This window comes from Phyllobates terribilis, unplaced genomic scaffold, assembly GCF_046119375.1.
Source record: "Phyllobates terribilis strain yellow unplaced genomic scaffold, ASM4611937v1 Scaffold_9__5_contigs__length_417890890, whole genome shotgun sequence".
NCBI lineage: Eukaryota > Metazoa > Chordata > Amphibia > Anura > Dendrobatidae > Phyllobates > Phyllobates terribilis.
The window spans coordinates 374,296,422-374,318,312 of record NW_027362769.1 but is presented as its reverse complement, the minus strand read 5'-3'; the positions used below and the strand labels follow the sequence as shown (position 1 = coordinate 374,318,312).

The 21,891-nt window shown below is 41.8% G+C and overlaps 1 protein-coding gene across 1 annotated transcript in view; it reads left to right on the top strand.

Moving 5' to 3' along the window:
• NHERF2 (NHERF family PDZ scaffold protein 2) overlaps positions 1-21,891 on the top strand; it is an 84,153-nt gene that overhangs the window by 9,998 nt on the left and 52,264 nt on the right. The window contains exon 2 of the mRNA XM_073648393.1: positions 15,901-16,137. Coding sequence (XP_073504494.1) covers positions 15,901-16,137 — 237 coding nt within the window. The remainder of the gene's footprint in view (positions 1-15,900; positions 16,138-21,891) is intronic.

Sequence of the window (21,891 nt, the reverse complement as noted above, 5' to 3'; positions counted from 1 at the left end):
GTTAGTTAAAAAGTCTTACAGTAGTACTTATGATTTTTAAAATAGTACTTTTTATGATTTTTTAAAACCACAGGATACCTGGTATCGCAGTTCTGTGTATGATCCTAGGATATTGCTTATAGATAAGAAAGAATCTTATTGGAGGTGGAGCAGAGCACTTAGTTATCCTAGAAAAGATAGAAAGTGATAACTAAATCAAAATAAATGCGTCACTGTATAGGTCTCCCTAATAAGTGGTAGTAACGGGAGGAGGACCCGATACAAGTGTCCACCATATAGGTTATATTGTACCCAACGCAAATATGTGTCCAGTAGGTGCACGATCAGGTAGAGTGTATAATTTACTATAGGAAGTAATCAGTACCTCTAGCGGGCATCAATATTAGTCCTATGGCAATGAGAGTCTTACCTCCTCTTCGGTATAGACGATTGCAAGGGTCAGTAGGAATGCAAGCTCAAAGGTGCGTTGCGGGTACTACTGTTGTCCTTTAGTATATGGATGATATCTGGTTTACCTCGTGGGTTGTCGAGTGGAGCAGCAGGAGGAAGCAGAGCCCCGGCCGGTGGCTGTGTGCTGCCGTTGGTATAACCTCGTTGGCGCGCAGATTCCGGTGGAGCCGGCAAGACGAGTAGGACCTTGCGTGACGTCACTGACACGTGATGGTCATGTGATTCCTCAGGCTACGGAGCGCTGAGAGAGCCAATTCTGACGCGTTTCGGAAACGAACGGTTTCCTTCCTCAGGGATGGCTCTCAAAGGTGTACCTGCTGTTTATATACTTTGTAGGCAGCCATTGTGGGAAGTCCTTCAGTCCAGGTAGGAGGTCCTTCAATCATTGAACGCAAATAATTCAATCTCGCTGTTGAGACCCTTTGGTCTCAAAGTATCCATATTAAAAATCCACTGACTCTCAATTCTTGACATGCACTTAATGTAGTCCCCTTGTCGCCAGTGTTTAGGGACAGTTTGAATGCCGGTCACTTGGGTACCAATAATCCTCCCCCCGTGTTTCGTGGTGTAGTGTCTGGAGAGAGGGTGACCTGCAAATTTATTTTTAATGTTTCTAAGGTGCTCGTTGATCCTTACATACAGAGGGCGTTTAGTGCGGCCAATGTATAGCTTATCACATGGGCATTTTAACCCATAAATCACTCCCTTTGTGCAGCATGTAATAAAGTCAGTAATTGGAAGTTCAATGTTTTGATTTTTAAAAGTTCTTTAACCTAGTCCACCACCAGACCGCCCCATTACCAAATACTGAGAACATCGACCATATAAAAGAATCACTTAAAACAGTGGAACAGCATCTTCTAAAGGAGATGCGTGATTTATGGGAAATAGCCACTTTAGAAAGGTACCTTGCCTTTGACACTATCCCAGCTGGACTGGTAGTCTCCAAACCACTATCGGGTGACATTGGGGACCCAAACACCCTTTTAGAGTGGGAAACTATGTTTAAGTCTTTCTCAAGACAGGCTGTTCAATTTATAATAGACAAAAGGCAAAAACATTTAATTGAATCCAAAGCAGAAATATCCAAACTATATACGGAAATTAAACCATATCAGAAACATCCGGAGATTATTAATTTATCCAATAGCATCAGGAATAGGATACAACAAAAGGAAAAAGAAATCATTTTAAAAAAACAAAAGAAATTTGGTAGGGATGCCATCCCTGAAGGCAGATCTCGCCCACAAAGGAGGGTCAGCATCATCTTTGAAACGATCGATCAGATTGATGCTACACCCTCAGATGGCACACCATCAGATGATCGGTTCTCAGTATATCCTACTTCGGAGAGAGACCCTCAAACATCCTACCAACACGTGACGCAATCTCCCCAACTACCAGATAGAACCCATTTACCTGCTACTACTCCCCCTCACCCTCATAACACTTCAAACGCACAATACACTCCGGTAACCACACGAAACAGATACCATGTCTTGGAAAGCAGTGCTGTTTCCCCACAGCCAGATAACGGAGACCCAATCAACACGATTACACCATTACAGAATGAAACACTCAACCGCCCACAGGTTCGCAAAAGAATTATCAACTCGGATTTTTTTCAGATGGCACCAAGAAAAAACGGAAGAGGGGCGTCAGGGGGGGGAAACTCACCAAAAAGAAGAAAAAACACCAGCAGGAGATAAAAGCACATGACCTCAACATTTTCAATATTAGCCGCTATCCTCTCAAAAGTAACGAAATATCCTTACTCAATAAAGGCCTGAAATATGCACCTTCGTCTAAATTTAACAAATTTCAGGCGTTTGTAGGTATCAAACAATTTATGAGGAAATTGGCTATAAAGAAACACTTTTTGAAAAAACAGCCTCTGTCACCGAACTATCATATTTCGAATTCTCCCTCCATATCTTACATCCACACTGATCTCAAGAATAAATCCAATTTTAATCCATTGAATGAATACTCTGAGTCCTTCCAAAGTTTCCAAAGGAATGTCACTAATGACATTCGCCTTGTTAGTGATAAGAAATGCCGTAAGTTTAAGGACAACTTAACTCTACTGGAAAGGAAAGCTATTAAACAACTCCAAACTAATCAGGACATTGTTATTCGTCCTGCTGACAAGGGAGGGGGGATAGTTATTCTGGACCAAGACCAGTACCAACAGGAAGCCCACAGATTATTAAGTGATTCCCGTACATATAAATTAGTCAAAGAAGACCCCACCCCATTATACAAGAAAGAGATGAAAACCCTCATTACAAAGGGACTACACCTTGGGTTTATTAACAGACAAGAATTTGACTATATTAATATTCCCCATCCAAGAATGGCTGTCTTTTATTATCTCCCAAAAATCCACAAATCCCTCACAAATCCCCCTGGCAGACCTATTATTTCTGGGATTCAATGTCTTACATCCAATCTCTCTAGATTCATTGATCTCCATCTGCAGCATCTGGTTCCTCAACTCCCAGCCTATATTAAAGATAGTAAGCACATTCTAACCATGCTGAATAGGATTACCTGGAAAGACAACTACATCCTAGGAACTCTTGACATATCATCACTATACACAGTGATACAACCTAAAAAAGGCTGTGAGGCTGCTACTTATTTTCTCAACAAATTGAGCAATACCCCCCCAGAACAAGTCACATTCATTATAGAATGTATGGAATTCATCTTGTCCCACAATTATTTTCAATATGGGACCAACTACTATACCCAGGAATGGGGTACTGCCATGGGGACCAGATTCGCGCCCAGTTATGCCAATTTATATGTAGGCAGATGGGAGGATCTTTATATTTACCCAGGTGGGGCTCTACACGCGAATCTGGTCCTCTGGCAACGTTTTATTGATGATGTTCTTTTCATCTGGTCCGGAGACCAGAAGTCACTTGATGAATTTCTATTGGAAATTAATGTGAATGAGTTTTTCCTCGAATTTTCCTCTAACGTCAGTAAACAGCAAGTGAATTTTCTAGACATTGATATCTATATTGAACAAAATCATCTTTTTACACGTACTTATTCTAAACCTACTGACGTTAATGGCTATATACCCTTAGACAGTTGTCATCTACCGAATTGGCTATTAAACATCCCAAGAAGCCAATATATGAGAATCTATAGGAACTGTTCAAGGGAAACTGATTTTGAGGTGGAGGCACAAATACTTACCAAAAAATTTCTGGACAAAGGTTACAAAAAGGACTTCTTAGAAGCTACCCATAAAACTATCTCAGAATCACAACGTGAAAATCTACTAACTGATAAAGCCAGACATGAAGGAATGAATCAGGACAATAGAAATCAAGAATTCTTGGCAGACATCCCCATCATCACCCAATTCAATGCCAATACAAAAATTATAAAAAAAATTGTCCGAAAACATTGGAACATCCTGAAGGAGGATAAAATCATTGGGGATCTAATACCCCCACATCCTAAATTTGTCTTTAAAAGAGCTAACAATCTAGGGAACATAATTGCTCCAACAGTAAAAAATCCAATGAAAATCAATTCCCATAATATGGAAGGCTCCCACCCAAATAATCACACGGGCTTTTATCCATGTCATAAATGTTCTGTTTGCAAACGCCTATCACTGAAAAAACAAAAAACTATTAAAAATCAAAACATTGAACTTCCAATTACTGACTTTATTACATGCTGCACAAAGGGAGTGATTTATGGGTTAAAATGCCCATGTGATAAGCTATACATTGGCCGCACTAAACGCCCTCTGTATGTAAGGATCAACGAGCACCTTAGAAACATTAGAAATAAATTTGCAGGTCACCCTCTCTCCAGACACTACACCACGAAACACGGGGGGAGGATTATTGGTACCCAAGTGACCGGCATTTAAACTGTCCCTAAACACTGGCGACAAGGGGACTACATTAAGTGCATGTCAAGAATTGAGAGTCAGTGGATTTTTAATATGGATACTTTGAGACCAAAGGGTCTCAACAGCGAGATTGAATTATTTGCGTTCAATGATTGAAGGACCTCCTACCTGGACTGAAGGACTTCCCACAATGGCTGCCTACAAAGTATATAAACAGCAGGTACACCTTTGAGAGCCATCCCTGAGGAAGGAAACCGTTCGTTTCCGAAACGCGTCGGAATTGGCTCTCTCAGCGCTCCGTAGCCTGAGGAATCACATGACCATCACGTGTCAGTGACGTCACGCAAGGTCCTACTCGTCTTGCCGGCTCCACCGGAATCTGCGCGCCAACGAGGTTATACCAACGGCAGCACACAGCCACCGGCCGGGGCTCTGCTTCCTCCTGCCGCTCCACTCGACAACCCACGAGGTAAACCAGATATCATCCATATACTAAAGGACAACAGTAGTACCCGCAACGCACCTTTGAGCTTGCATTCCTACTGACCCTTGCAATCGTCTATACCGAAGAGGAGGTAAGACTCTCATTGCCATAGGACTAATATTGATGCCCGCTAGAGGTACTGATTACTTCCTATAGTAAATTATACACTCTACCTGATCGTGCACCTACTGGACACATATTTGCGTTGGGTACAATATAACCTATATGGTGGACACTTGTATCGGGTCCTCCTCCCGTTACTACCACTTATTAGGGAGACCTATACAGTGACGCATTTATTTTGATTTAGTTATCACTTTCTATCTTTTCTAGGATAACTAAGTGCTCTGCTCCACCTCCAATAAGATTCTTTCTTATCTATAAGCAATATCCTAGGATCATACACAGAACTGCGATACCAGGTATCCTGTGGTTTTAAAAAATCATAAAAAGTACTATTTTAAAAATCATAAGTACTACTGTAAGACTTTTTAACTAACAATTTTTTATAAATCTCTTGCACAAATAGGCACCTATATATTCTAGCCACTTGGATACCACTCCCGGTGAGAATACGCAATATAGGAACACACTTGTACAAGGAAGGTAACTATTCCTTTTCATCAGCCTTTACAATAAGAACCAAAACATTCTCTACTGATACACCTCCCCTCTCATTCCCTTCTAGGTATCATTGCTAATCTATGGTCCCTCTGATACCCTGACTGGCTACTATCAATTGGACTTTTACTTACCCACCTCTGGGGACACATTCATAATTACCTTTTGAATTGCTATTTATGCCTTTTTAACTTATTTGTAATAAATTCATTTTATTGATAATCCAATCTCTTTCCCTCCTTCTTTTCCGACAGCTCAGCGCGAATTTTTTATACTTATTTAATTTTCATTTTTTGGACAACTGTGGTTTTGTTTAAATTCGCTGCAGACCTCTCGGTTTTATTCCCAAGAGCGCCACTGATATATATTTTTATTATATATTATATGCTCCTGTACATTATATACTGCTGTACATTATATATTATATACTTCTGTACAATATATACTGCTGTACATTATACATTATATGCCCCTGTACATTATATACTCCCTGTACATTATATACTCCTGTACATTATATACCCCTCTACATTATACACCACTGTACATTATATACCCCTCTACATTATATACACCTGTACATTATATACTCCTGTACTTTATATACCCCTCTATATTATACACTCCTGTACATTATATACCCCACTGTACATTATAAGCTCCTCTACATTATATACCCCTGTACATTATACACTCCTGTACATTATATACCCCTGTACATTATATACCCCTCTACATTATATACCCCTCTACATTATACACCACTGTACATTATATACTCCTGTACATTATATACCCCTCTACATTATACACCACTGTACATTATATACCCCTCTACATTATATACACCTGTACATTATATACTCCTGTACTTTATATACCCCTCTATATTATACACTCCTGTACATTATATACCCCACTGTACATTATAAGCTCCTCTACATTATATACCCCTGTACATTATACACTCCTGTACATTATATACCCCTGTACATTATATACCCCTCTACATTATATACCCCTCTACATTATACACCACTGTACATTATACACTCCTGTACATTATATACTCCTGTACATTATATGTCCCTGTACATTATATACTCCTGTACATTATATACCTCTGTACATTATATACATCTGTACATTATATGTCCCTGTACATTATATATTCCTGTACATTATATACCCCTGTACATTATATACCCCTGGATATTATATACTCCTGTACATTGTACACTCCTGTACATTATATACCCCTGTACATTATATGCTCCTGTACATTATATACCCCTGTACATTATATGTCCCTGTACATTATACACTCCTGTACATTATACAGTACAGACCAAAAGTTTGGACACACCTTCTCATTTAAAGATTTTTCTGTATTTTCATGACTATGAAAATTGTACATTCACACTGAAGGCATCAAAACTATGAATTAACACATGTGGAATTATATACTTAACAAAAAAGTGTGAAACAACTGAAAATATGTCTTATATTCTAGGTTCTTCAAAGTAGCCACCTTTTGCTTTGATGACTGCTTTGCACACTCTTGGCATTCTCTTGATGAGCTTCAAGAGGTAGTCACCAGAAATGGTTTTCACTTCACAGGTGTGCCCTGTCAGGTTTAATAAGTGGGATTTCTTGCCTTATAAATGGGGTTGGGACCATCAGTTGTGTTGTGCAGAAGTCTGGTGGATACACAGCTGATAGTCCTACTGAATAGACTGTTAGAATTTGTATTATGACAAGAAAAAAGCAGCTAAGTAAAGAAAAACGAGTGGCCATCATTACTTTAAGAAATGAAGGTCAGTCAGTCCGAAAAATTGGGCAAACTTTGAAAGTGTCCCCAAGTGCAGTTGCAAAAACCATCAAGCGCTAAAAAGAAACTGGCTCACATGAGGACCGCCCCAGGAAAGGAAGACCAAGAGTCACCTCTGCTTCTGAGGATAAGTTTATCCGAGTCACCAGCCTCAGAAATCGCAGGTTAACAGCAGCTCAGATTAGAGACCAGGTCAATGCTACACAGAGTTCTAGCAGCAGACACATCTCTACAACAACTGTTAAGAGGAGACTTTGTGCAGCAGGCCTTCATGGTAAAATAGCTGCTAGGAAACCACTGCTAAGGACAGGCAACAAGCAGAAGAGACAACTTTGGGCTAAAGAACACAAGGAATGGACATTAGACCAGTGGAAATCTGTGCTTTGGTCTGATGAGTCCAAATTTGAGATCTTTGGTTCCAACCACCGTGTCTTTGTGCGACACAGAAAAGGTGAGCGGATGGACTCTACATGCCTGGTTCCCACCGTGAAGCATGGAGGAGGAGGTGTGATGGTGTGGGGGTGCTTTGCTGGTGACACTGTTGGGGATTTATTCAAAATTGAAGGCATACTGAACCAGCATGGCTACCACAGCATCTTGCAGCGGCATGCTATTCCATCCGGTTTGCGTTTAGTTGGACCATCAATTATTTTTCAACAGGACAATGACCCCAAACACACCTCCAGGCTGTGTAAGGGCTATTTGACCAAGAGGGAGAGGGATGGGGTGCTACGCCAGATGACCTGGCCTCCACAGTCACCAGACCTGAACCCAATCGAGATGGTTTGGGGTGAGCTGGACCGCAGAGTGAAGGCAAAAGGGCCAACAAGTGCTAAGCATCTCTGGGAACTCCTTCAAGATTGTTGGAAGACCATTTCCGGTGACTACCTCTTGAAGCTCATCAAGAGAATGCCAAGAGTGTGCAAAGCAGTCATCAAAGCAAAAGGTGGCTACTTTGAAGAACCTAGAATATAAGACATATTTTCAGTTGTTTCACACTTTTTTGTTAAGTATATAATTCCACATGTGTTAATTCATAGTTTTGATGCCTTCAGTGTGAATGTACAATAGTCATGAAAATACAGAAAAATCTTTAAATGAGAAGGTGTGTCCAAACTTTTGGTCTGTACTGTATACATTATATGTCCCTGTACATTATATACTCCTATACATTATATACCGCTGTAAATTATATGTCACTGTACATTATATACTCCTGTACATTATACACTCCTGTACATTATATACCCCTTTACATTATATAGTTCTGTACATTACACACTGTCATGTCAACTTATAATCAGGGCTGTGGAGTCGGAGCCCATTTTGGTGGAGTCCGACTCCTAAAATATATAATAAATTGGGTGCAGTAGATCAATGCAGTTTGTGGGGAATATTTTTTCATAGGAATTTGGGAAAGTTGTGAAATGTCCTGTAAATGTCTGTCCTATTCCTGATCTAAGGGTCTAGACTTTAAGCTGAGATGAATCTGTGCTGCAGTAAATTTATCACTTAAACATGAGCCATGTATGAGGGAGTCGGAGTCGTGGAAAGTCAGGAGTCAGAGTCGGAAGTTTGGCTTACTGACTTCCAGTCCTGCTTATAATAGCTCCAGTGACATTATATACCCCGTTCACTCTATATTATTATCTATATACTGCTGTCCTGAGCTGTCACCGCGGCCTGTATTAGTTATGACATTGTACATTCCCCCTCCCCTGATAGTAATGGAGAACAAGGGCAGAAAGAATCACATCACATGTATATAAAGTACTAGAATAATGTCATCTATCTGCTATCTATCATCTATCTATTATCTCTCTATTATCTATCTCTCATCTATCATCTATCTATTATCTATCTATTATCTATCATCTATCTATTATCTATCTATTATCTATCTCTCATCTATCATCTATCTATTATCTATCTATTATCTATCTATCATCTATTATCTCTCTATTATCTATCTATTATCTATCATCTATCTATCATCTATCTATTATCTATCTATTATACCTCTATCTATCATCTATCTATCATCTATCTATTATCATCTATCTATTATCTATCATCTATCTATTATCATCTATCTAGTATCTATCTATTATCTATCTATTATCCCTCTATCTATTATCTATATCATCTATCTATCTATCATCTATCTATCTATTTATCTATCTCTCTCTCTCTATCTCTCTCTATCTCTCTCTCTCTCTCTATCTCTCTATCTCTCTCTCTCTCTATCTCTCTATCTCTCTCTCTCTCTGAGGTGAGGCATCTCTGGTGCTGGCCCCTTCCCAGTAGATGATGCCGCTGGCCGGCCTCCACTTGGCACGGTGCTTAGGGCTAATAAGGCTGTTGGTCCTGGGATTGTGGTCAGGCCGCAGGCATGTGAGATGGAAGTTCAGGTATTTATTGAGTGCTGTATACACCCGGCCGCTGTGGGGTCAGATCAGGACCTAATTGGGCCTGCTGCGGTGTCAGGTGTGACCCTAATTTTGGAAGGGTCACCTGGCAATAAGCTGACATAAGGAGACCCATTTGATATGAAATGATCACTGAGGCTGTGAAGCATTATATGATCACTGAGATCCCCACTAATCACCAGAACTTGGGAATTTTGTTCTCCGTCCAACCCTGACCACAAGACCTTGGCTAGGAGGAGATGAAGAGTCAGGTCACACACAGACTTGTATTCAGCTCCTCCTGTACAGACCTTGTGACCTAGGGGAGCATGGGGGACTCAAGTCCCTCTCCAGCAATTGATGGGACCTGCACCCATCCGGAGAATAGTTGATAACCTGTTTCGGTTGGAATTCCTCTTTAGCCCCTTTATGACCCAGCAAATTTTCCTTTTTGCACTTTCATTTTTTTCTCCCCTTTCACCAAGAGACATATTTTTCCTTTTTTACCCTCCACATCACCACACGAGGGCTTGTTATTACGGGATGAGTTGTAGTTTTGAATTAAACCATTTATTAATGTACTTAAAAAAAACATAAAAAAAAAATTCCACAATTCATGGTCAAATTTGGCACTTGGCAATAATTAAAGGGTTATTCACCATCTTCTTAAATGAGGTATTGTCAAATAGAGATTGTGAAAACAAGCACTTTTGTAATTTATTGCTTGTTAAAATTTTCAGCCGTTCTTGAGATATTAACTCTTTTCTTTTGTTTACAGCTCGTTTCCTAGGAGACCGACCACCACTGTTGTCTAGCTTGTAAGCACTGCACTGAAGGTTGCCAGGATTAGGAGGTAACGACGCGCTCCTGCTTCAAAACAGCGCTTATAAGCTCAATAGAACAGAGCCTGCAAGCACAACGCATGTTCTGCTGTCTAGCAGCGGTGGTCGGTCTCCAAGGCAACGAGCTGTACAACAAAAGAAAAGTGTTAATATCTCAAGAACGGCTGAAAATTTTAATTAGCAGTAAATTGCAAAATTGTTTGTATTCACAAGAACTATCTGAAAATACCAATTTATAAAGATGGAAAATAATCCCTTTAAGTGTATGCCTGATTAAAAAAACACTCTTACACAAAACATTGACTGTGTCTTTATCTTCCTGGCTACAGTCAAGATCCAAATTAAATGCAGGCTTCGTGCCGAGTCCCGAGATGACACGGATCTCTTGAGAATATCTCAAGAAGCTTGAAAACATCTTGTACGGCCTTGCAAAGAGGCGTCTGTATTGATCTCCACATTATCAACGTCTCGCTCCTGAGCCGTAGCTTTACAGGCAGCTGATTGGCACGTCAGACAGTGACGGTGTCCGCTGCCCGAGACCCCGCCGGCTTTAATAGTAAGCTCTGGGGGCGAGTCTGTCCTGCTACAGTTTATCATTTTGTTGCTGGGTTTTTTCATTAGACCGTGCATCCCAGAGGAGTTACTGGGAACACTTATTATCTACGGGTGTGAAGGACGTAATAAGGCCGGGAGTATGCAGAATACTGAGTATTACTCACAAGGCTGACCCCATCCCCCCCCCCGTATTACCCGTACTTAGCAGGTACCTGCGGCATTCCTCTCCGTCCTTAATATTTCCACAGAGAATTTTCTTTTGGAAGCAGAAACTTAGACTGGAAGTAGCTATCTGCCATCGTCAGCCATAGTAGGTGTCATAGGACTCATTTTGTTGGTCACTCGGTCACCTTTCTCCCTCAGATCCAGGCCATTTGATGGGTATGTGGGCCTCCCAAAAATGTCAATTTCCCATTGAAAAGACAAGAACGCTCGTCCGAGGGACTCTCATTTGTAAGGGCGAGTCAGGAGAGACAGCAGGTCGGCCGACATCTATGTCATGTGTGTGGCCAGCTTTAGTATATAGTCTGGCATGTGGTTTGAATAAGTTATGGGGTCTTTTATACAAGTTACGCCCTTCAAAAATTACACTACCATTTTTTGCCGTGACCTACTGCTCGCTTTTTACTCTCCTCATTCATTATGGGCGAGGAGAAGAATTTAAAGGGGGTTTCTTTTTTTTTAGAAATGGTATATTGTCCAATAGATCTAGTAAAAACAAGCAATTTTGCAATTTACTCCTCATTAAAATTTTCAGCCGTTCTTGAGATATTAACATTTTTCTTTTGTTTACAGCTCGTTGCCTTGGAAACCGACCACCGCTACTAAACACCAGAACATGCGCAGTGCTTACAATCTCTCTCAATCTCTCTTCTATTGAGCTTGTGAGTACTGTTTTGAAGCTGACCAGGATCGCTGGAGCGTGCTGTGACCTACTAATCCTAGCCAGTACTTTATAAACTAGATAGCTGCGGTGGTCGGTCTCCAAGGCAATGAGCTGTAAGCAAAGGGAAAGTGTTAATATCTCAAGAACGGTTGAAAATTTTAACAAGTAGTAAATTGCAAAAGTGCTTGTATTTACAAGCTCTATCCGACCATACCCCATCTATGAAAATGAGAACACACCCTTTAAGGGACAGGTGACACTTTGGAGCCCTTTTTTCCATGATAACAACAATGTTGACTGAGACGTGACACGAGGGGTCCATCGTAAAGTATTTTCAGTTGCAGCTCCCCGATGAGTCCAGGCCTCTTAAAGAGGAAGCGATGGCTTTATTCATAGATTTTAATGCCCGAGGGGCAGCAGTTTCATACAATTGAGTTCATGGTAACTGCTGGCGTTTCTGACCTTTGTGGAATTTGAGGTCAACCTAAACGTGTTCAGCAGGTCATTTAATAACACGGGCTCGTTTTCTCCAGCGAGCTGCCATGAATTAGTCGGGATGGCTTTTTTTAGGGTGACACTGGTCCCCTTTAAGGTCCCCTTAAGATGCCACCTCCCCCCCACTTAAAGGAGAGTTGATGGATATTAGGCAATCGCTTACAGTGCAATCGCTCAATAATCCTTTTTGCTCTGTGCTGTCAGATCAGCGTCCCTGTGAAGGGGTTAAGCACACGGTGTCTGGCGGTGTCAGTGACGCTGACATAACCCCGGCATTGTGCTGCCGTCTCTCCATTGTCACTGATCTCTGAGTAACTCTGTGTTCAATCTCGTCATCGTCACTTCACATCCCGGGACGTCGGGTTTTTATTATTTTCCTTACAATTTTTATTTTCCCTTTTTTTTTTTTTCCCTCCCATGTTTCACTTTGTTCTGGACTCATACAATGAACTTTCTATGACAGGCGGCCATGATTCCTCGTGCCGCTGCCGCCGCCGGAGACGTTTGGCCTTTAAAATGTTAATTTCCGCAAATGGTATTTACATCATTATTGTGCTCCCTCACTCCTATTACATTGCCTTTCCCGAGTGTCAGTCTTTACTTCTGGAATTGTATTCATGAACCAGGAAGCCCAGGATGATCATTGCTAACTGTCCTTTCCCTATCTGGCATAACTGCAGTTCTGGGATTATATTCGTGAATAAGGAGGATCAGGATGATCATTGTTATAGGTCCTGTGCCCGTGGGAGATTCAATGGGGTTTTGTTTTGCTACTGCCACATCTGTGGGTGAAGCCTAACTGCACCAGGAAGCCCAGGATGATCATTGCTTTAAATCCTGTGCCTATAGGAGAATGCATGATAGTCCCCTAGCTATGTGTCAGTCCTAACTGCATATATTCATGAACCAGGAAGCTCAGGATGATCATTGCTTTAAATCCTGTGCCTATAGGAGAATGCATGATAGTTCACTATCTATGTGTCAGTCCTAACTGCATATATTCATGAACCAGGAAGATCAGGATGATCTTCGCTATATGCTCCGTGCCTGCAGGAGAATCAATGGAGATGTTAATGCTGCTACCCTATCGGTTTATGAACCAGGAAGATCATGATGATCATTTCTATACGTCTGTAGGGGAATATATAGTTGTTTAGTGCTGCTCTCCTGTTTGTCAGTCCCAACTGCAGTTCTGGAATTATATTCATGCACCAGGAAGATAAGGATGATCATTACCTGTAGGAGAAAAGTATGGAGGTGTAATGCTACAGTTCCATCTTTGTATTGGTCAGAAATGTATTGCAGTCATGAACCAGGAAGATCAGGGTGATCATTGCTACATGTCCAGCTACTATAGGGCTTTTATGGATGCTTCATGTTACTCCCCTGTGTCAGTCTTCACTGTAGGTCTGGGATTGTATTCATGAACCAGGATGATCATTGCTACATGTCCTGTGCCTATAGGGCAATTCATGGAGGCTTCATGTTACTCCCCTGTGTCAGTCTTTACTGTGGTTCTGGGATTATATTCATGAACTAGGAGGATCAGGATGAGCAGTGCTCGGAGTGGATGGAGTTGGAGATTCTGATGATGATGGGGGAGTGTGGCTGCCATTTCATTATAGCAATTGGTGGGCATCGCAGGGCAAAGACCCTCGCTGAAGACCCTCATGTGACAAAAAGTTGACTTTCCCTTTAAACGTTGTTTCTACAAAACAAGAAGGGTTGTGATACCCGTTTATGAAGCGGGCCAAGCGCTGGCATTGTTGAGAAGTTGCCCAGTTGGCACAACCCAGGTGACCTTCTCAGGTATCTAATCCTTATTGTATAGACGTAATCAGGCATTGAGAGGAATTGGGACATAGCGATGAGGTGAGCAGTCCGGGCCCATCCCTGTGACACGGCCGACAGAAAAATGAGATGGTGTCCCGTGGAGTAAATGTAGTATTGGATCCCCCGGTAATTGTGGGTATCAAGAAGTTTCTGGAAACTTTGACAACTTTTCCCCCCTCTACATCTGAACTGCTGTCCAAGTGGTGAGAACCTGTAAAATGGGCCGAGTGCCCAAACGTGGAGAACAATGATCATTGTCCCTAAGATGAGATTTTTCCATAAATAAGCATGGGTGTGTGAGTGGTCCCGGACCCTCGGGGGTATACTGCCGCCCTTAGAACCGGTATAAACAAAGTCATGTACAACGACAGCATCAAGATGAAAGCATGTCCTCTGCAAAAGGCCAAATGTGCGCAGGGACTGGCACAAGATGTACTCAAGGACTGGCACTCGGGCAGCCGGGTGGGTGGTCCTTTCGTGGGAATCTGTACTAAAATTGTAAGAGGTTTGATTTTTTTAGAACTAGGTGTGTCATCACTTTATGATCTCTGGGACCCCCATCAATATTGCGCCCATGCTTATCATGGGTGGTCCGTTTTTGGATAACTTTTCCCTGCACAGTTCAGTGGGAACACAGTGAAAGTGACGCAATACTATGTCCTCTACATCCTAAGGATCGGATGGGGTCTCAGAGGTCAGACCCCCTACCAGTCATAATGTTATGGCATGTCCTAGGTATTTGTCATCACTTTATAGGATGGGAGTAACCCCATATTGAAAAGTACTGCAGCTTTCTCATTTACTTTGCATTACAATTTTCTCACAATTTTCAAAATCTCTACCTGCTTTAAGTGAATGAGGCTGTTCTTGTTTCCAATGTAAGGCTGAAAACTGTACAGTAAAGACTTAAAGAGGAGAGGAAACGACTCCCCTCTGTCATCTTAATATGTTCATATTAAAATAGACAATCCCTTTAAGAAAATGTAGTTAAAGGGGACAATCACTTGCTAAAAATATACATATTTTTTTATCTGATGTAAATGGCGCTGTTCTCCTGAATCCGGCGTTGTTTTTCTTTTTTCCTGCGCCTCTCCGTTCCTGAGATATGGCGTCTTTTTCCCAGGTGGGTGTAGTCCTTTACTCTTCTATGTGGGCGTGTTCTTGTAGACCACACCCACTTTGATTGAAAGACTAGATTTATGTACAGGTAAGTGAGGGCCATATCTCAGGAATGGAGAGGCGCAGGAACAAAAGAAAAACAGCGCCGGATTCAGGAGAACAGCGGCATTTACATAGGGTAAAAAAATACATATTTATGGAAAGTGATAGGTCCCCCTTAAACACTATAAATGCTGCCCATGAGGTTAACTTATTTTTTTTGCTATGTGTTCCCTGGATAGAGGACTGAGTTGTTGTGGAGATGACCATTTGATGTTCCACCTGGATGTATAAATGCCAGTCTTAGTATTTTCCCATTTTTGTCATGCATCAGGGAGAGCAGGATGAACAAAGTTCTAGATTTAATGCTAAAATTGCATGGTATTGCTGGAGAAAGGATCGGACTTCAGGGATCGGTTTAGTAATGTTCACCTTTTGCTTTTTTTCCCAGGTGGTACAACGTATTAAAGCCATAGAGAATGAGACGCGGTTGCTGGTCATAGACAGAGAAGCCGATCAGTACCGGCGCCTTTCACAATCCAGTTCACCCCCCGAATCTCAGCCCAACTCCAGCGCCCCGTCCTCCCCATCTGTGGGCAACAACAATGGCGAGATATGGAAGACCAAGGAGGACACGAGCCTGGAGGACCAGCTGCAAAATGACCACAGCACAGAGAACGGCAAACAGGTGAGGACCAGTCACACTGGTATATTATATATTATTTGCCCATCAGTATACAGGTCATTGGTAATGTCACTGAGTACTCTCAGTGTACTCTTAAAGTGACAGCTCAAACCTTTGTGTGATCAAGGTAATGAATGCTTAATATTGGAGTTGTCCCTTTAAGCCTAATTTGTAAACCCTCTTCTATCAATTGGTATAAAAATCTATTATTTTTTATTTCTGATTGTAGGAAAGCTGGGTTACAGTCAGAATATGGGCAGACAAGCAAGGGGCCATTGAAGGACCCCCCAGGCTGTCTTACCATATTTTCTGCTTATTAGTACACAGGCTAATATACTGGAGTATAGATATATGCTATTACATTATAGCTAAAAATATATACATTCAAATTTTATAATAAAAAAAAATATCAATGACCATCAATGACTGGAGATTGGCAAAGGTTAGAGATCGGCGGTGATCAGGGATCGGCATTAATCTATGATCGGTAGTGATCAGAAATCGTCAATCATCAATGATTGGCAGTGATCTGAGATCGGCAGTTATTAGAGATCAACAATGCTCAGAGATGGGCAGTGATCTGAGATCGGCAATGATCAATGATCGACAGTGATCAGATCGGCAACGATCAATGATTGGCTGTGATCTATCTGAGCAGCAGTGATCTGAGATCGGCAAACATTAGCGATCGGCAGTGATCAGAGATTAGCTGTGATCGGAGATTGACAATGATTAATGATTGGCAATGATCGGAGGTATGAAATGATCAGCAGTGATCGGAGATTGGCAATGATCTTTAATGATCGGCAGTAATGAGAGACTGGCAGTGATCAGAGATCATCAATGATCGGCAGTGATTGGAGATCGGCAGTGATCAGAGATCGGAAATGATCAATGATCGACAGCGATCTGAGATTGGCAATGATCAATGATTGGCAGTGATCAGAGATATGAAGTGATCGGAGATTGGCAGTGATCAATGATCGACAGTGATCAGAGATATGAAGTGATCAGAGATTGGCAATGATCGTTAATGATCGGCAGTAATGAGAGATCGGCAGTGATCAGAGATCATCAATGATCGGCAGTGATTGGAGATCGGCAATGATAAGAGATCGGAAATGATCAATGATTGGCAGTGATCGGAGATTGGCAGTGATCAATGATCGACAGTGATCGGAGATATGAAGTGATCGGAGATTGGCAATGATCTTTAATGATCGGCAGTAATGAGAGATCAGCAGTGATCAGAGATCGGCAATGGCATGATTGATTGCTTTCCCTACTGATGAGAGAAGCATTTTGGGGCTGGTGGAGCATACTACAAGCTGCTCCTCTTCTTCCACTCTGTTTATAGTATCCCGGGGGCCTCGGCTGTTAGTTGGGGGTCTGGTTCCTCTCCCCTGCCCCCACTTCCTGATACTACACGCTCGCAGTTTGGGATTTGTTGCAGAGTTTGGGGCCTTGAAATGTTATAATGACATAAAGCAGAGCCGGGAACTAGGGAGAGTTCAGGAGGAGGGGGATGTGTGAAATCTGGGGATTGGTCTGAAGGAGCTGGAGTGACCTGTGACTATAGGACCTGGTGATACTTGGGTTTCTCTGCCATCATTCTGGCATAATCCCAGGGCGGCACGGAAGGTGGCGATTGCCAGCAGTGGTGATAGACGCTGAGTTTACAGTTTGAGCTTTTGATAAAAAATACGGATGGTTTTGTCTCTTCTAGTTTTTAATCAGAGCTGCCAGAGCTGCAGTGTAAAGCATGGGGGAGAGACAATAACAGCTTCGATACACTGATATGCATCTGGTGAGCAAATCTGAGCATACTGAGCTGCAGTATAAAGTATGGTAGAAAAAGGGAGCTGCAAACTTGAGCTGGAAATGAATTTAAAGGATACGAACAACTTTGGGAAACTTTTTGTTTTTGTTACTTACATGCATGTATTTTGGTCTAAAAAACATTTTTGCATTTGGGTTTCATTAAAAGTTTTGGCATTTACAGGCTTTTTCTTTTCCCTGCACATTTTAGAATGAGGAGTTACTTGATAATCTGTCAGTGAGCTCTTCCAGGTAGAATACTATCTAACTTTTTTTTTTCATTCTTTTCTGAGCTCCTCCACTGATTTATGACTGCATCAAAGTTCAGTTAAACTCCTCTTTCATGTGGTCTGTACAGCTCAGAAAAAAGGCATATAAATTCCCTATCAGAACGAGTTCACTGATGAATTCTCTGTTAACTCATTCAATTTTTTTTAGCCTAGAATACATGCTCTGGTGGAGCAGACCCCAAAAGAAAAAGACCCTGAATCTGATGCATTGAGCAAAGTAATAATGTAATCTGGGGCGTCTCACTGGCTGCGGACCCCTGAGCTCCAGGTAATGGTCCTGCCACGTTATATTGGCCATGTGCCTTGGGTCGGCTCAGTGTAGAGTTGAAGGTCATGTTTGCGGCACTTCCACGTGAACGGTGGCTTTCCAGGACATAATAGTCCTATTACTACCCAGCTTCCCCGTGTCAGGACACCAGCCCGGGAACTGTCGTATAATTGCGTCTATATTGAGGCTGAATATAGAATCTCACACATACTGTCACTCCAGGTAAGTGTGCACGGTGTCTGCGGGGAGCACACGCCGTCTGCTGGGATATAACGCACATTTCCTACATGCTTACTGAAATGTAATTAATACTCCGTATAGAAGCCTTTGTTGGTGATGAAGCTTCAAGACTCCTCCTGTATGGAGAAACTAGCCGCAGGCATTACTCAGCTGTAATTTTGTGCCATTCTCCCACACAAACACTCTTCACATCTTGAAGGTCCCTGGGCTCCTATGAACTCTGAGCTTTAGTTCCTTCCATACATTTTCTGTTGGATTCAGGTTCGGTGATCGGCTCGGCCATTCTCGTAGCTTTATTTTCTCTCTCTGAAACCAATTGAGAGTTTCCTTGGCTGTGTGTTTGGGATCATTGTCTTGCTGAAATGTCCACCCTTGTTTCATCTTCATCATCCTGGTAGATGGCAGCAGATTTTTTTCAAGAATGTCTCCTTACATTTGTCCATTCATCCTTCCTTCAATAATATGAAGTTTGTCAGTGCCGTATACTGAAAAACAGCCTCACACCATGATGTTCCCTCCTCCAAACTTCACTGTTGGTATGATGTTTTTGGGGTGATATGCAATGCCTTTTGGCCTCTAAGCATGGTATGTATTATGGCATCCAAAGACTTCAATTTTGGTCTCATCTGACCAGAATATATTCTCCCAGTATTTCACAGGCTTGTCTAAATGTTGTTTAGCAAACTGTAAATGTACTTGAACCTGATTTTTGTTAAGCAATGGAGTCTTGCATGGTGAGCTTGCATACAGGCCATGGAGGTTGTGTGGTGAGCGTACATACAGGCTGTCGAGGTTGCGTGGTGAGCGTGCATACAGGCCATGGAGCTTGCGTGGTGAGTGTACATACAGGCCATGGATGGAGGTTGCGTGGTGAGTGTACACACAGGTCATGGAGATTCCATGGTGAGCGTACATACGGGTCATGGAGGTTGAGTAGTGAGCATGCATACAGGCCATGGAGGTTTAGTGCATTACTTATTGTTCTCTTTGAAACAGTTGTACCTGCTGATTTCAGGTCTTTCTGTAGCTTTTCACATGTGGTCCTTGTCTCTTGGACAACTCTTCTGATAATTATTTTCACCCCACTGTCTGAAATCTTGCGGTTTATGGTGAAATGATGTTCTTTCAACTTCTGGATTATGGCCCCAAGATTGCTCACTGGACCGTTCGGTAGTTTAGTAATTCTTCTGTAACCAATGCCATCAGTATGTTTTGCAACAATAAGGTTGCGAAGGTCTCGAGACAGCTCACTGGTTTTATTCATCATGAGATGTGTCTTGTGTGGCACCTTGGTGATGAAACTCCTAGATTGTTACTGCAACAATCCCTCAGCTCAAGTATTTAACCCTATAACCTTGATCAGTCTTTTTAACCTTAAAATAGGGATGTGGAGTTTACTAGGGGCCCCCAGGTTGTGTCTGTAGAGTAGCCGCTGACCGGTAGAGCGAGATGGGGGAATAATTGAGCTAGTCGAGGCCATAAACAGAGGATCAAAGTTCAGATGCCAGGCAAAACACAAAACAAATAAAAGTCAGGCAGTCCAGGGGTCAAACGGGGTGGCTTCATCAGCTTGGCTGATCTGCCAGATCTCCTTATTGGCCTGTATACCCTTCAATAAAGCAGGTCGGGTGGCATATACCCGACGACGGACACCATGAGGGAATCTGATGGACCCCATTATAAGTTGGTGTCCGTCATGTGACTGATGGGACACAGCTTGAATTCCATTTTTCAGCTCATTTGACATAAAAAAGTGTAATTCAGGGAGCCAATGTGAACAGAGCCTTAATTGTCAAGCTCGTGAAGTTCCGTGTCCTCCTGCCAAAACCAAACAGTAATATGTTCATTGTGCTAATCAAACTAATTATCCTGGAACACGGCAACCGCCGGATCTTGTTTCTTACCTAATTGCAATTATATCCTGAGCTTTTCATCTTTATTCTTTTTAATGTTAAGCTATATGAACCGTACTGGGAGGATGTGAAGATCTAGACTCCTGCAGTAATTGAGAAAAGACCGTGCTCCAAAATGGTGTCCCACCGAGGAACAAGGCACAGGTGGACTAGTGGTAAAACTATATGGGTACAATAACAACCAGACCTCTGTGCACCACAATGTATATGAAGAGTCTTAGGAAAAGTTATATTCACCATAGACTGGGAATTAAACATATGAAGGTCCTAAAAAGGGGCAACATGGAAGATCCCAATCCACGTAACTTCACATTACAACCAACTCGATTATCTGTCGTCAGTCTGTTGGAACAAAAAGCATGGCCAATGAATCCCGGACAATTGGGAAATAAATAAAGAATGATCATAAGTTCTTCCAACCATTCTCATATACATAGTCTGCTATGAGTCTGACTGGAGCTCCTTGGATCTAACCAGAGAAATAATCCAGAGGACCCACCAAACATCAATCCAGAAAGTAATGTGATGGACTCAAAATGTTTCATCTTTTGCTGGACCTTTGGTGACTATTTATGTTTCAGAGTTTAAGATCATCTAAGTTTTCCCTGGTGGGCAAGTCTAAACTTGGGTTTACTTGAAGGACACTGACTGTGATGCACTCAAAATCTTTTGTCTTCTGCTGGATCTTTGGTGACTATTTATGTCTCACAGTTTAAGATCATCTAAGTTTTCCCTGGGTCTACTTGAAGAACACTGGCTAACTCTTTTCTGGTTGATCGGGACCAACATAAGTCACTCAGGCACATGTCCAGTCCACCAATATTTTTCACTTTTTTTATTTCATGCCACCATTCTTTGAGTGGTAAGGAACCAGATTGAGCACTTTATTTAGCGTACAGTGACCATATAACGTTTTGAAGGCACATCACAACATTTTCATCACTGTGGGCTTGATTAAGATGCAACTTCCAATATGGCCAACATCAGTAGACTGTAATGGAAAGTTACTTCAACTGCATTTTAGATGGCACCAACATCTGTAAACTGGAAGTTGTACAAAGTTTTTACTTCTGTAAACGTAATTATGATGGGTGATGGCTCACAGAAAGAAAGCATTCTTGTGTCCAGATCAGTATCGGTACTATAGGCTTCATGACGTGATTGCACCTGACTCATGTTCTGGTCATGCCTCTTCTTTTTCTTGCTATGTCACGGGGAGGTTCCTTAC